Raw genomic sequence first — 16,617 nt, 5'->3', positions numbered from 1 at the left:
ACCCTAAGCTTTACCCTACACTTTAACAAACGTGTTTTCTCCTACATGGGTTAGAAGTTTTAGAATGGGCTGATTTTTGGTGAGGATGATCTTTATGATTAGAAGATCATCATCACCAAAAATCAGCCCATTCCAAAATTTTTAGCCCCATGTTTACAAGTTGAAAAATTGTGGACCGTCCATTTTTTATAAATCATTTTTTATGGGGTTAGAAGTTTTGGAATGGGCTGATTTTTGGTCAGGATGATCTCCTCACCATAAAGATCATCCTCACCAAAAATCAGCCCATTCCAAAACTTCTAACCCATGTAGGACAAAACACGTTTGTTAAAGTGTAAGATAAAGCTTAGGGTGCCGAACGGGACCCATATATATAGGATTAGGATCCGTATACACATAAAGCTACTCATAAAACTACAACTGTTTTGTCTTATATGGGCAAAAATGTTTGGAATGGGCTGATTTTTTGTGAGGATGATCTCTAAGGTGAGGAGATCATCCTTGCCAAAAATCAGCCTATTATGAAATATCTAGCCCCACGTTTACAAGTTGAAAAATTTTAGACCGTCCATTTTTTGTAAATCAATTTTGATGGGGTTAGAAGTTTTGGAATGAGATGATTTTTTGCAAGGATGCTCCCCTCACCATAGAGATCATCCTCACAAAAAACCAGCCTATTCCGAATCTTTTTAACCATATGAGACGAAAACATTGTAGCTTTATGAGTAGCTTTATGTGTCTACGAAACCCAACCCTATATATATATAGGGGGGCGTTCAATGGCCAACTTTTTGGCAAACTTTTTGGCAAAACATTTTTCAAAACATGAGTTAGAGGTTTTGGAATGGGCTGATTTTTGGTGAGGATGATCTCTACGGTGAGGAGATCATCCTCACCAAAAATCAGCCCATTCCAAAACTTCTAACCCCATCAAAAACAGTTTACAAAAATTGGACGGTCCACAATATTTCAGCTTGTAAACATGGGTTAGAAGTTTTGGAATGGGCTGATTTTTGGTGAGGATGATCTCCTCACCGTAGAGATCATCCTCACAAAAAATCAGCCCATTCCAAAACCTCTAACCTATGTTTTGAAAAATGTTTTGCCAAAAAGTTTGCTAAAAAGTTTGCCCTTGAACGCTACCCATATATATAGGCTAGAAATCGGAATAGAGCTACAATGTTTTTGTCTTATATGATTAAAAAGATTTGGAATAGACTGATTTTTTGTGAGGATGATCTCTATGGTGAGGGGAGCATCCTTGCAAAAAATCATCCCATTCCAAAACTTCTAACCCCATCAAAACCTAACTTTAAAAAACGAAAAAAAAAAAAAAAATTTACTTAGTGAACCCCAAAAACAAATTTGGGGGGCCCTTTTCCAATTGTGGAGCTTAGGTGATTGCCTAAATGGCCTTATGCTTGAACCGGCCCTGGGAGCTATGAATCTGATTGTCTTTAACAATCATATTCAGCTTATCATTACATTGTAAGAAAAAAAGATATCTCCAGTAGAAAAGAAGTAACAAAGACAATCTCCTCTAAAGGAATGGCATATACAGAGTTCGATAAGATTATTTATACTCCTAAATGATACAAATAGGACAATATAATAACTTCATAAATAAAGTAAAAAAAAAAAAAAAAATTACTTACAATGGATTGTGAAGTAGGTTTGAGTAGCAGCTAAGCTGATAATACAAATTCCAGCAAAGAAACCAATAGCAGTCCAGGGGCGATTGAAATGAGTGTGTAAAAATTCACCGATTAATACCCTCGTTTTGTTTTTGTAATATAAATGAATGCCTCTTATAACTTCTTCGTAGGTTTGAGGCTCATAAAGCAATCCCATTCCCAATTCATTGAAGAGATTGGCCACTTCTTCATTACTACCAAGGCAATTGATGATTATTTCCTTAGACCGCAACTCCTTCACATCGTCAGCATGATCAATCAAAGAATCCAATAAACATATGTAGCCAGTGATTTTATGACCAATGTTGGCATCTGGACACATCTCATAGGCAATCAAGTTAAGAAACTTGCATTTGGTTAGATCATCTATGATCATTTGAGGAAGTGTCAACTTTTTATAAATGACCGCGTAAGTTCTAAATTCAATGTCACTTAAACTAGTTGTACGACTTTTATCAAACTTAATTCCCACAGCTTTAAGCTCCCTTACTGGAGGGTATGAAGGTAAATTGTCAGAGCTGGGCTGGGCCGCTACTGTACGCTGTGAAGCCGAATTGTCAGACCTGGGCTGGGCCGCTTCTGTAAGGTTTGAAGCCGAATTTTCAGAACTGGTGGGATCGGCCTGATTGGGACGAATGACAGTCCTAGCGCAGTGCACCAATTGGCCATAACAATTACTTATGAGGCTATGAGGAACTTGTGAAGGGGAGAATTTAACAAGGATGACGTGTGTGTACGTACTGTGGATGTGAGCTTCATTAGCCTTGATGGACCCTACATCCTGACCCACCACATCTCATTAATCAAGATTTTAGTCATTCAATTGCTGGCCATTAATTGTGACAGTTTCTCGTTGATTTAAGAGCTTAACTGCCTTATTTGTTTATATCACAAAGTTATGAAATGGAAGAACCAGTAACTGAAAATTGAAATGTCTCTATGGGCGGTAAAACAGAACAGAAAACAGAAATCTGCTATTTGATTGTGAAACGTGGAACGGAGAAACATTGAACCAGAATCGACATGGAAGGAATCAACCTTCGCCCAAGAGGAGGGAGCAACAAAGGGGCTGGTAGAAGTAAGAGTTATGCTGGAGGGAAAGGAAGAGGGGGGATTGGCCACTCTCTAGGCAGTCCAATGGAAATCCTTGAAAGAAGGAAACTGGTGAAACCGTTGGGTGAGGAACGAGTGCTTGATGAAATGCTTGAGAGATCAGAGGGGTGGGCACCCATAGAAAACTAACTTCGGGGCACTGAAACCACCTCATTAGAAGATGTCGAAGAGGTGCCAGAAACCCAACTAACAATATACCAAGGTAATGGAACAGAACTAGGCAATGTGATCAGTGTGAGTCCAACAAATGAAGAGCAGATCCAGAGTATACAGGCTGTGCCAGGATTGTTTCCAGCAGAGAGCCCCTCTCTTAAGGGCAATGCTCCAAGGGATGAGGGTAGGACAACACCCCTGTCTTGGGCAGGATTGGTGGGGACAAATGCAAAAGCCTCAGCTAGAGGTCAAGGCAAACTAACCTTTCATCCTAAGGTTCTGGAGAGTAACCAAAGACTTATCTCTTGCCCAAAAGAAATGCTACGAAAAGGAGAAGACGAATGGAAAGGGAGCCTGGTGGGTCACTTCCTGGGGCATAAATTCTCATATGCTGTAGTCAAGAATGCAGTCAACAAACTCTGGAAACCAAGAGGGAATGTTGAAATTTTTTCAAAGGACAACAAAATGTATTTTTTTAAGTTTGGAGCTGAAGAGGACAGAACCAAAGCCCTGCTTCAAGGTCCCTGGTTTGTGGCAGGAAGGCTGATGATATTGAAGGAATGGACAAACACAATTGAACTAGAAAAGCTGGAATCTGCATCCATCCCTGTATGGATCAAACTCCATGATCTCCCAAACCAGTTTTGGTATCCTGATACTTTAGGATTCATAACCAGCTCTATAGGGAAGCCTCTATTTATGGATAGTGCTACGGAAGGACAATTGAGATTATCTTATGCTAGGGTCTGTGTGGAAATCTACGCTAACAAGGAGACCCCAAACAAGATTTATGTGGAAGTAGAGGATGATGCGCATGCTGAAGTATCCATAGAGTACGATTGGATGCCCCCTAGGTGTCCAACATGCTGCACATTCGGGCATGTGGAAGGACATTGCCCCTCATCTGCTATAGCTACTAAGAGAGACGTGCAAGGGCTGAATTCAGAACAGGAGATGCCGACAAGGACTGTAACAGATTTAAGAGTAGAGAAAGAGTGGACAACAGTCACCAAAAGACACAATCAAAACATCAGAACTGATCAGTCAAGTCCAACATCAAGAAAAGAGGGAAATCAGAGGGGGAAGGGTGGTGTGATAACAGAAGGAAGTAAATCCTACCAGCAAGGCATGGAGTGGGAGGAACCAAATCAAGTAGGGTATAGAGCAAAGGTGATTGGGGAATCAAGCAAAAAAGCTGAGATGGAAGGGAGTACCAATATGAAGAAAACACCGGAGATAGAGGGGTATAATAAAAGCAAAGGAAGAGAAAAAGTTGATGCTGAATTGAGGGGGGACAAAAACAGCAGGAACATCAACCACGATCCCTTGCAGACTACACCGCCGAATAGATTTCTTGTGCTTCAAGAAAAGGAAGATAACACAAGTATTGAAATTCAGAAATGGGGCAATAAGGACTTTAACAAACTCCAAGTGGATGAAGTAGCCATGAAGCAAAATCACAAACTGCCATCCTTACTGCAGATTAAGGAGGCAATAAAAGTTATGAATGAACAAGGCAAGAATACAGAGGGGCAAGAGGAAGAGGGGAAGGACACAGAGGTTACCCAATGAAGTGCGCCACGTGGAATATTCGAGGACTTAATGATCCTCTAAAGCAGCAAGAGATGAGGACGTTCATTAAGAAGAACCATATAGATGTTATGGGGATTGTGGAAACTAGAGTAAGAGAGATTAATAGAGATGCTGTCTCGAGAAAAGTGTGGCCAGACTGGGAGATGGAAGATAATTACAACACTGCCTTGAAGGGTAGAATTTGGGTGGGGTGGAACAATAAAGTGAATATGAACTTGGTTTTCAAATCCGACCAAATGATCACCTTACAAGGGAAGCACATAGAGGGGCACCAGTTCTTTCTAACAGTGATATATGGGCATAATGAAAAGCAAGAAAGGAAAAGGGTTTGGAGAGAGTTAGAATGCATAGCAGACCACATTGACAGCCCTTGGTTAGTTATGGGAGATTTCAATTCAATTACCACAGGTGGGGAGAAGATAGGGGGGAGGAGAGTGATGAGGGCTGATGTGCAAGACCTGAATGAGTGCTTCCAGAAGACAGGCCTCATGGACCTTAAAGCTAAGGGATGCTATTTTACCTGGTGTAATAAACAAGACAGCAGAAGGATCCTTTCTAAACTCGATAGAGTTATGACCAACATCAATTGGCTGGAAGCTTTTGAGAGTTCTGAAGCTGAGTTCCACCCGTCAGGGATTTCAGATCATAGTCCCATGTCAGTGTCTCTTGGAAATAAGGAAAAGTCGAGGCTGAGACCCTTCAAGTTTTTCAATTTCTGGGCTGAGGACAGAAACTTCCTTGATATAGTGGGTAGAAGTTGGGAAGAAGTTGTGAGAGGCAACCCAATGTACAGAGTTGTTCTCAAACTCAAAAGGCTAAAATCCACTTTGAAGTCATGGAGTTCTCACCATTTTGGGGAAGACAAGAAGGCTTCTATGAAAGCCTATGAGCAGCTAGAGAGGGTCCAAAAGGAAGTTCAAGAGCAGCCTTTGAACCAAGAGCTCGCTGAACAAGAGAGAAGAATAGCTAAGAGTTACAATGAGATAGCTAGAAGAGAAGAAGCAGCAACTAGACAACAATCAAGAGTGAATTGGCTTAAGCTTGGCGACTCTAACACGGCTTTCTTCCATAAGTCTTTGGTAGCTAGAAGAGCGAGAAACAGAATATCTTCAATTAAAGACAGAAATGGAGATCAAGTGGAGGGAAATGAAGACATAGAGAAAGAGATTATTGGGTATTATAAAAATCTGTTTGGAACCAGATCAGATAGTTCCATAGACAACCATGAGTTGCAGCTGAAGCAAATTGATGAAGCCTCGGCAAATGAGCTTATCAAACCTGTGACCGAAGAGGAAATCAGATTAGCTATGTTCTCCATGGATGGAGACAAAGCCCCTGGCCCTGACGGATACTCTGCTACCTTCTTCCAGAAGTCTTGGGACATAGTCAAAAGCGACATGGTGGCTGCTATAAAGTATTTTTTTCAGAGGGGGAAGCTGGTTAGGGAAGTAAATGCTACAACAGTAACCCTTGTCCCTAAAATGGATAGGCCTACGTCTCTAGAAGAGTACAGACCCATAGCATGTTGCAATGTGATATACAAGTGCATTTCCAAGATCCTAGCCAACAGACTCAAAAACACTCTAAATGAGATAGTGAGCCCAACCCAATCAGCTTTCATCCAAGGAAGGTCAATCAGAGACAACTTAATGCTCTCCCACGAATTGGTTAGAAACTTTCATAGAATGAAAAACCCCCCCAGATGCGTTGCAAAGGTAGATTTGAAGAAGGCTTATGATTCAGTTGCTTGGGAGGCAATCATCCACTGCTTGGAGTTGATGAAATTCCCAGAGAATTTTATAGCTTGGATATGGGGGTGCATCTCATCTCCTATGTACTCGATAGCTATTAACGGAAGCTTGAAAGGATACTTCCCAGGCAAGAGAGGGATTCGTCAAGGGGACCCTTTATCCCCCTACTTGTTTGTGCTCGTTATGGAGCTGCTTTCAGCCAAACTGCAAGATATGACGAATAAAGGGAAGTTGGAGCTGATGGACAATTGCAGAGATCCCAAAGTTAGCCACTTGATTTTCGCTGATGACCTGATGTTATTCTTCAAAGGGAATATCAGATCTGCAACTGCTATTAAAGAAGCTTTGGAATGGTTCAACAACATTACAGGGCTAAAGATGAACTTGAATAAAAGTAAGCTTTATTGTGCTGGGATTGGCAGCCAAGTGAGAGAGAGAATTTCCAATACCATTCAAATCGCTGAAGATACTCTTCCTGTCAAGTATCTTGGTCTGCCCCTCATTTCAACAAGACTCAAGGTTGCTGATTGCGAGCCTATTGTTAGCAAGATAACTAGTAAGATCAAGTCTTGGAAAGCCCATTTTCTCTCTTTTGCAGGAAGGATGGAGCTCATCAAATCAGTGATATGCAGTATGCATATCTATTGGACTAGTATTCTAATGCTCCCCAAGAAGGTGCTGAAAGAAATTGAAAGAATATGTGCTAACTTTCTATGGGCAGGGCCGAACATGGGAAACAAAATGCATTGTGTGAGCTGGAAGAGAATGGCTAGGGGAAGAGAAGAAGGGGGGTTGGGATTTCATGACCTCGGTCTTCAAAACAAAGCGGGTATTGTTAGACAAGTCTGGGATATTGCTTCGAACAGGAAAAGCATATGGGTAGAATGGATCCATCAGAATCTGATAAAAGAAAACCACTTCTAGACTATGAGTATCCCGAGTTATGCATCATGGATGTGGAGAAAGTTGCTACAGATGAGAGAGGCCTCTAAAGACATGATCACTTATAGAATCGGCGATGGCAGCAACACCTTTATATGGCATGACCCTTGGACTACTGAGGGAGTAATACAACAAGGAACTCCTATGACACCAGACTTCACAGTGAAGCCAGGGTCAGCATTTTGGTTAGAGGAGGCGAGTGGCACCTTCCAGCCCACCTAGCTACCTCGTTAGGAGGGATATGGGATCAGATCAAAGTTATGAGTCTCGACTGCTCGGAGTCAGACAGAGTCATCTGGACAGTTGATCCTAAAGGTACTTATTCTATGAAATCTGCTTACAAAGCTCTTAAAGAGACCATACCTCAAGTTAGATGGCACACCTTGGTATAGTTCCCTAACAACATCAATCGGCATAGCGCCACTGCATGGCTTTGCCTAAGCAAGGGTCTGAAAACTCAAGATATGCTCAAGGCTGGAGGGGTCATTCAGAACTCGTGCTGCTGCTTCTGTAGAAACCATCCTGAATCAGAGGATCACTTATTTTTGGGATGTAATTTCTCCCACGACTTGTGGCAAAGAATGCTAAGAAGATCTAACATACCCCAATCAAATAGAAATTGGAGAGAAGAGGTCGAGTAGGCATGCAACAATTTCAAAGGTAAAACTTTTCATGCGGTCACTAAAAAATTGGCATTCAATGCCTTCATACACCATGCGTGGGCTGAGCGATGTAGGAGAATCTTCCAAAACAGCTACAACCCCTCTGAGCTTGTAGAGACTATGATAGTCAGAGATGTTCAAATGAGACTTCAAAGCATCGAAGCCTCTGTGGAAGACAACCCTGCTAATAGAGCATTCATGGACTCATGGAACCTAAGCCTTCAGTATATGGTTAGAGTGCCTCTGAAATGCATATGGACCAAGCCTCCGGAGCACTGGTTTGTGCTTAACACCGATGGATCTCTAAAAGGTGACAGGGGAGGAGAAGGGGCTATTATTAGAGACAGCGATGGCAAGATGGTGTTAGCTTTAGCGGAGCAAAATCGAGGAGAGACAGTCTTACACCATGAGCTTCAAGCAATCCTAAAGGGGATGACAATGGCGGAAAAGGAAAACATCAAAGTGCTAGAGATCAGAACCGACTCTAAAGAGGCTATTGAATGCATTAAGGGGGAGAGAACAATCCCTTGGAGAGAAAAAAGGCTAGTTAAAGCCATTAAGACGAAAGGGAACCACTTCCAAAAAATTGGATTCACCTTCTGCTACAGAGAATGCAACAAAGCTGTCGATTTTCTTGCTTCACTCCTTCATTCTTCAGGTAGCGTTATTCTTGAGCATAGGGACCTCCCTCAGATGTTGATAGAGATTATATGTAAGGATGCTTCTGGGCATGCCTATGAAAGGTTGTAATCTTGTTTTTTCTGGTTGGGGGTCTGCCTAACCCCCCATTAATCGACAAAAAAAAAAAAAAAAAAGAACTTGTGAAGGGGAACTCGTGAGTAATTTGGTCCGAAGAAGGTCAAGGAGATGATGGGGAGGATCTTTTCTAATAATGGAAACCTCGCTATGATAATCGACATAGGGATTAATGTACCGATGGACAAATTCATCGATCTTGTTTACACCTTCATCACTACGAGGGTATCTCAACTTCATCAATGCCTCGAGAACCACATATGGGAGTTGGTTCTCAAGCAAGAACAAATCTCTCAGTATGGAAATTGTATTATAGCCACGTGTTATCGACTCATATAGTTCACCACTTATGAAGTTGTGGATGAATTGCATAACAAAGCAACCATCTAAGATCATCATCTGAGTGAATTCTTCATCTGAATGAATGTTAGTAATAATGGTGTCTTTGGCATAGCACTTTTTGGCTTCTGCAGTCACACGTGCAACCTCTTTATAAAAGTCTTCTATTTTCGTATTATTCTGAACACAATGTTGGACAAAACTTCGAGTGTACTGAGTCTTAATTTCTTTATTGTACTTGGGTTCATTATGGTAATAAGGACCAATCGACACCATCTCAGGAGTAAAGCATTTCTTGTATGATTCGATCTCTCGCAGCCTTTCTTCTACCCTTCGAATTTTTGGCTTTTTTTCATCTGTCGTGTGTTCCCCTTGTGTTTGTTTTTCATTCATTATATTAACCACCCATTCAGCGTTACCTCCTGGGAGACTAGGTACATCTGTTATCTCACTGCCAACAAAACACAAAAAATGACAGATGAGGTTGCAGTACTAAAAACTAAAAACTAAAATCTAAAAAGATCGAGTTTCGTTCCTTCTTCTTTTGCAATTTTAAAACAAGTCATGATAATATGACTCTCCAGGTGGCATACTCAATCGACTCCCTGACAAGACAAGTCCGGGAACCGTAGATATTTACGCCTTGGGATACATAATTGCACTTCCCCATTAAAAAAAAAAAAATATATATATATATATATATATATATATATATATATATATATATATATATAGGGTGCGGTTCAAGGGCCATATGAGAAAACATATGAAAAAACTTTCGTTTTTCAAAATAAGAGTTAGAGGTTTTGGATTGAGCTGATTTTTTGCAAGGATGGTCACTATGATGAAAAGATCATCCTCACAAAAAATCAGCTCAATCAGAAACTTCTAAATCCATCAAAAGTGATTTACAAATTAGTGATAAAAATTGGTAAAAAATCGACGGTCCACATTCTAAATCACTTTTAATGGGGTTAGAAGTTTCAGATTGGGCTGATTTTTTTTTGGATGATCTTACTATCATAGAGATCATCCTCACAAAAAATCAGCTCAATCCAAAATTTCTAACCCATATTTTAAAATTTTATTAAAAACGAAAGTTTTTACATATGTTTTCTCATATGGCCCTTGAACCTGACCCATATATATATATATAGGGTCAGGATCAAGGGACATATGAAAAAACATATGTAAAAACAATGTAAAATTAATAATTTTCAAAATATGGGTTAGAAGTTTTAGATTGGATTGATTTTTTTTTCGGATGATCTTCCCATCATAATAGAGATCATCCTCACAAAAAATCAGTCGATTTTTTGCCAATTGTTGTCAATGATTTGTAAGTCACTTTTGATGGATTTAGAAATTTCAGATTGAGCTGATTTTTTGTGAGAATGATCTTCTCATCATAGTGACCATCCTCACAAAAAATCAGCTCAATCCAAGACCTCTAACCCATATTTTGAAAAACCATTGTTTTTACATATGTCCCTTGAACCGCCCCCATATATATAGCTAGAAATCGATAAAGAGTGATTTAGGTAGTTTTATATTAATCTCTCAACGCACAAAAGTAAATTCAAAATAGAAGAAGATGACCATGATTTTTTGGGAGAAACATCAAGATATTTTGTCTAGAGATTGATGAAGAGGGATTTAGCCATTTAAGTCATTTTATTTTAACCTCTCAAAATAAAATTAAAAAAAGAAAGAAAACATACCAGGAGAGTTAGGCTAGAAATCTAGGAAGAGGGATTTAGGTAGTTTCATATTAATTTCTCAATGCACAAAGATAACTTTAAAATTAAAAAAGATGACAACGATTTTTGGGGAGAAACATCAAGAGATTTTTGCTAGAGATCGAAGAAGAGGGAGTTAGCCATTTAAGTCATTTTATATTTACCTCTCAAAAATAAAATTAAAAATTATATAGATACATACATACACACACACATATATATATATATATATATATAAGTCCCGTTCAACACCCTAAGCTTTACCCTACACTTTAACAAACGTATTTTGTCTTATATGGGTTAGAAGTTTTGGAGTGGGCTGATTTTTGGTGAGGATGATCTCTATAGTGAGGAGATCATCCTCACCAAAAATCAGCCCATTCCAAAACTTCTAACCCCATAAAAAATGGTTTACAAAAAATGGACGGTCCACGATTTTTCAACTTGTAAACATGGGGCTAAAAATTTCGGAATTAGCTGATTTTTGGTGAGGATGATCTCCTCACCATAGAGATCATCCTCACCAAACACGTTTGTTAAAGTGTAGGGTAAAGCTTAGGGTGCTGAACATTTCCCATATATATATATATATATACATAGATTTATGCTAAAAATCCATGAAGAGAGATTTAGGTAGTTTTATATTAATCTCTCAACGCACAAAAAATAAATTCAAAATAAAAGAAGATGGCAATGATTTTTGGGATAAACGTCAGGAGATTTTGGCTAGATATTGATGAAGAGGGATTTAGCCATTTAGATCATTTTATAGTAACCTCTCAAAAATAAGATTAAAAAAAGCATATCAGGTGATTTAGATTAGAAATCCATGGAGAGGGATTTTGGTAGTTTTATATTAATCTCTCAACACACAAAAAGAAATTAAAAATAGAATAAGATAACGACATTTTTTGGGGAGAAACATCAGGAGATTCTTACTAGAGATCAATGTAGAGGGATTCAGCCATTTAGGTCATTTTATATTAATCTCTCAAAAATAAAATTAGAATTTAAAAAAATATATCAAAAGATTTAGGCTAGAAATCCATGAATAGGGATTTCGGTAGTTTTATATTAATCTCTCAACGCAAGAAAATAATATAAAATAAAAAATAAAAAATCAAGGGTTAATTGATTTGGAGATGGTGGATGTTTGGTAGGAAAATCAAAGGTTTTTGATAGATTTGTCGGATAATAATCAAGGGTCTTACAAATAGATTTTGAGATGCGAACTTGACTAATTTTAAAACTATGGTCTAAATAACCCCACATCGTTTAGTTCAAAACATGTTTTCACAACTCATCCAAGACTGAGACATGTCGCCTGAGCCGTCTCGGTATCGCCAAGCAACGAGATGGATGGACAAGTTAATGTATTAGACAAGATTTAAACCCACGTTCATTTTTCTCATTGTTGAACAAGACGTCTCAAACGTATCAGAAAGCTCATCCAAGACGACTCGATCTAGCTCAGAGACAAGACGAGACATCAAAATGAGTTTTAAAACCATGGTTCAAAATGGAAAAACTTGGAAAGAGTATATATATATATGTAGGGAAATGTTCAGCAACAAACATTTTGGCAAAACATTTTTCAAAATATGGGTTAGAGGTTTTGGAATGGGCTGATTTTTGGTGAGGATGATCTCTACGGTGAGGAGATCATCATCACCAAAAATCAGCCCATTCCAAAACCTCTTACCCATCAAAAATGGCTTACAAAAAATGGACGGTCCACGATTTCCCAACTTGTAAACATGGGGTTAGAAGTTTTGGAATGGGCTGATTTTTGATGAGGATGATCTCCTCACCATAGAGATCATGCTCATCAAAAATCAGCCCATTCCAAAACCTCTAACCCATGTTTTGAAAAATGTTTTGCCAAAATGTTTGCCAAAATGTTTGTTGCTGAAAGGGACCCATATATATATTAAGTGAAATGGCTTACCTAATGAAATTAGATGGGCTCGTCATTTCTATTACGCACGTCATGAATCTAACTTGAGTCTTGAGAAACACCAATCGACCACCAAACCGTTATAGTGAACAAATTATTCAGTTGCTGTGTAATATAGCTGAACCTGATGCAGAAATTAAATATTAATCATTCCTAATTTGGTTTCTGTCATCATGTCGTTTCCAGTGCTTACCATTAAAGAATCTTATCTTCCTGATGCATTTGTGGAGCAAAATTATACCGAAAATTTGGGTGACAATCATGCTGATTTCCCAAAGAAATATAGACCGTTCAGTGCTCCTACTTTCTTCTATTTCATCCCACACCACAAATCCAAAATGTCCTTCAGGTAGGTGGAGACTTAAAATGAGAAATTGTCCAATTTGTCTGACAGTTGTGATGAATTAATGCACGCGGTCTCGGTAGGCAGTTGGGTACGTGGCTGATGTGGTTCCCGATGAAAACGATCTGTGGTTCTGTGCCCTTGCCATGTCAGCCACGTACCAAGACCGTGTGTATTCTTCTCGACACATTTATTTAAGATGCGAGTCAAAATATTTCAATGAATATTTGAGTACCCTGCCACAATTGGGTGAAGTGCTATTCAATATTGACTTCCTACAACACTCCCGTAATGCGAAGGTGTGCACGGAATCATAGATGCTTTTCTATTGTTTCGTGAACACTTCCATGTCAGTGCAATGTTGTAGGGAATCAGTTTAGCATTTTTCTTTGGTGAATCCTATGTTTTAAATCCACCTGTTCTAACTGATTTCTTTTGACATTGCGCACAACAATGGTTAATAGTTTCTAATCAGGGGCGGAGCTACATAGGGCCCAATGAGAGCTATAGCCCCCACTGAAGTTTGAAAGTTTAAAATCCCCCTAGCTTTACTAAGTTAGTAAGGGTTTCACCCCTACTAAGGGTCCTTGGGCTCGTCTCTTGGCATCCAAAAACATGATCCGATGCTTCGAGGTTGTGGAGAGTGAAATTCTATGAATTTTGAAAAAATATATATATTTTTCACTGTTCAATTTCATTTTTAAGTTTGGGAGTTATGTGGAAGTTCAGTAGCCATCCATTTTAGAAATCTTGGATCTATTTCAGAAGAAATTGTTTTTTGAATTATTTTTTGCATCTGAGATTTTCGGTGAAACATAGAGGGTTGTGGTGTTGAATTTCTTATGTGGTAATCCATTTGAGCAAAACGGTCCTTAGTAAGGCTCAAAAATTTACTACGTAAGGAAAGGGTTTCACTAAATTTAACAGAAACGTACTTGCAGAGCAGCCTGTTGCATTTTTATTTCAAAACTCCCTTCAAGCTTTTTTACATAGCAAACCTTGGAATGGACCACACCATTTTAACATTTAAATAAGGCAAATTTACCAAAACATGCACCACATTTCGACTATTTACCAAAATGGTAAATACCTGATTTCTATAAAAAGCTGCTTATTGGCACTCCTACTTTTACTTATTCCACCTATATTAAAATTAAAATAAAAACTAAGTGAATAATTGAAAAACAGTGGGGTGCCAATAGACTCTCTCTCTCTCTCTCTCTCTTTAGATTTCAATTTGTTAGATTTAGAATTTTATATGAGCCTAATCCTACTGGTGAACATTTGCTGAATTTGTTTGAATGTGTCATTGTTCTTTATAATGCTGAGGTAATAACTTGAACCAAACTTATGTAATGTTTGAATGATGTACTTTAAACTTGAATTAGTGTGTGATAAATAATTTAAGAAGATAAGGTGCAATAAGTAAAAGTTAGGGTGCCAACGGTAAACTCTCTTTATTAAATCAAATATTTATTATATCCACTCTCCTCTTAACATCAATTCTTTTTTTCTTTTCTTTTCTTTTCTTTTTTTCTAAATACCTCTTTGCATCTATTATGCCCTAAAACAATGAGTCAAACCCAAAAAATGTTTATTATATATATATATATATATATATATATATATATATATATATTTCAAAAAAATAAAGAAAAAAGAAAAATCTGTTTTTTATCATGAAATCTAGAAGGTTATGATATAGGAAGAGATAATTGATCTTGAGAGAGAGCATATAATATGTATTTGATTTAAAACATATGAGTATTTATAAGTATTTAATCTTTTAATAGAATGTGGGTCCCACTTCAATGCTTTTTGGATAACAAACTTGATATATATGGTAAGGTTCCTTTGGTAAATCTCTCAAAATTAAAAAATCAATTGAAGTTCCACTCTATACAAGAAATAAGGTTTATAAAGACAGATCTTCCCACTTCTATATAGATCAAAATTGCTGCTATCAATGACATTTATCCGAAGTTAAATTTTTTTTTTTTTTTTTTTTTTTTTTTAAGGAAAAATAGGTCTATAGAAGTGTATATATATGTTTATGTTCTATAGAGAAATAGGTATAAAATTAATATTTTAAAAAATAGATAGATAATGGACTACAGAAATTAGTATTAAATATTCATGTTTCTAGTTAGTCTACCTCAATATCGAGTGGTATTTGAATTATTAAGGCTCCGTTTGATACAACTGCCTGAATTTACTGTCAGATTCTGTTGTAGGAAGTTGATGTCAGAATCTACTATAAGAAGCTGAAACACTAAAAAACTTGTTTGATAGAGCTTTGTAAAAATGATGTGCAATTTACCAAAATCTGGTAATTATTGTTTGATACAGCTTCTGGAATCTGTTGTATTAAGGTAAAATGACCAAAATACCCTTAAGGTTGATAATGCACCCAAAATGCATCAAAAATTATCAGAATACCCTTATAAATATATAATTACATTATATATATATATATAGATATATATATATTAAAATTTTATAAAAATAATTTTAATTTTAAAATGTTTATAATTCTTTAAAAAATCATAAAAAATTTATAATTCTATAGAAATTTCACCAGTATCTCCTCTTAAAAATGGACATATGAAATTTTCCTGATAAATAAAATACCTACATAATACGCAATCCAACATAATACACCCAAAATGCATAAAAATTTATCAGAATACCCTTTTAAATTTATAATTATATTTATCAACAATTTTTATTAGGAACCAAAAATGTGTGGTGTGGATCCTTGAAGAATTAAATTATCAGCATAGCTCAAAACAAAATGGACCAAATGGATCATGACATGACATCATAATCGGGTCTTGATATCTTGATCTGGACCTTTTGTTTTGTTTGATCAATTAAGTCAAATACCTAAACCAATCAGCACCAGATATTTTTCACCACTAACTATGTAAGACTTGTTTGCTTCTTTACGGGGTCAGCGATATGATTAAGAGAAATGGAGCATTTAAATGTGGGCAGCCCCAACCCAAACTCAAATGGGTCTAGGTTTGGATCTAGTGCTTGGTAAGTTATTTTCCTTGTGGATTTATTTTAACCTCTTACTAGGGATGTCAACGGGTTGGTTTTGATTGGGTTCCTACAACATTCGAAATCAAAATTGGTCAATTTTTCCAATTCTCAAATTTATGGGGTCGGAACAAAATCATAGAAAAAACTTCTTCTTAAATGATTCAATTATTTGTTTTTAGGACTAGTAAAAAAAAATTTGGCATAGGCTTGATGTATCAAATTTTTTTCTTTAACATTAAAATTGCAACAATAAAAAAAAATGATTTTTAGAGAGTTCATAAAGACATTATTTTTATATTCCCCAACATTTTACCGACTTTTTTGTGAATTTTTTTTTTTTTTTTTGGAATTTATTTGAGTCAACCGAATTGAATCTCCTTCAAATAATTAAAAATATATATATATGAATTTTGTTTCTATTTTTCTTGAGATTGAGAAGTAGAAGTGCCCACCCTTAAATCATTTTTCATTAGTCTGTGAAGATCAAGTCCAATGAGTCCATGTTGCCAGGTTGAAAACACATGGCA

The 16,617-nt window shown here is 37.3% G+C and overlaps 1 protein-coding gene across 1 annotated transcript; it reads right to left on the bottom strand.

Annotated features, from left to right (window-relative positions):
* Positions 1–1,548: 1,548 nt before the first annotated feature.
* Positions 1,549–13,061, bottom strand: LOC147384137 (uncharacterized). Its single transcript, XM_086426343.1, has 10 exons — positions 12,691–13,061; positions 8,711–9,454; positions 7,958–8,089; positions 7,301–7,388; positions 7,112–7,204; positions 5,832–5,913; positions 5,012–5,073; positions 4,175–4,319; positions 2,938–3,201; positions 1,549–2,489 (listed from the first exon to the last, which is right to left on the bottom strand). Exons 1-10 carry the CDS (start codon positions 12,732–12,734, stop codon positions 1,648–1,650), a joined length of 2,496 nt encoding a protein of 831 aa, XP_086282469.1. The 5' UTR covers positions 12,735–13,061; the 3' UTR covers positions 1,549–1,647.
* Between the last annotated feature and the right edge of the window lie 3,556 nt (positions 13,062–16,617).

This window comes from Akebia trifoliata, chromosome 15, assembly GCF_017979445.1.
Source record: "Akebia trifoliata isolate Shusen 1 chromosome 15, ASM1797944v1, whole genome shotgun sequence".
Taxonomy (NCBI): Eukaryota; Viridiplantae; Streptophyta; class Magnoliopsida; order Ranunculales; family Lardizabalaceae; genus Akebia; species Akebia trifoliata.
The sequence above is the reverse complement of the archived record's forward strand: the minus strand, read 5'-3'. Positions and strand labels throughout refer to the sequence as shown.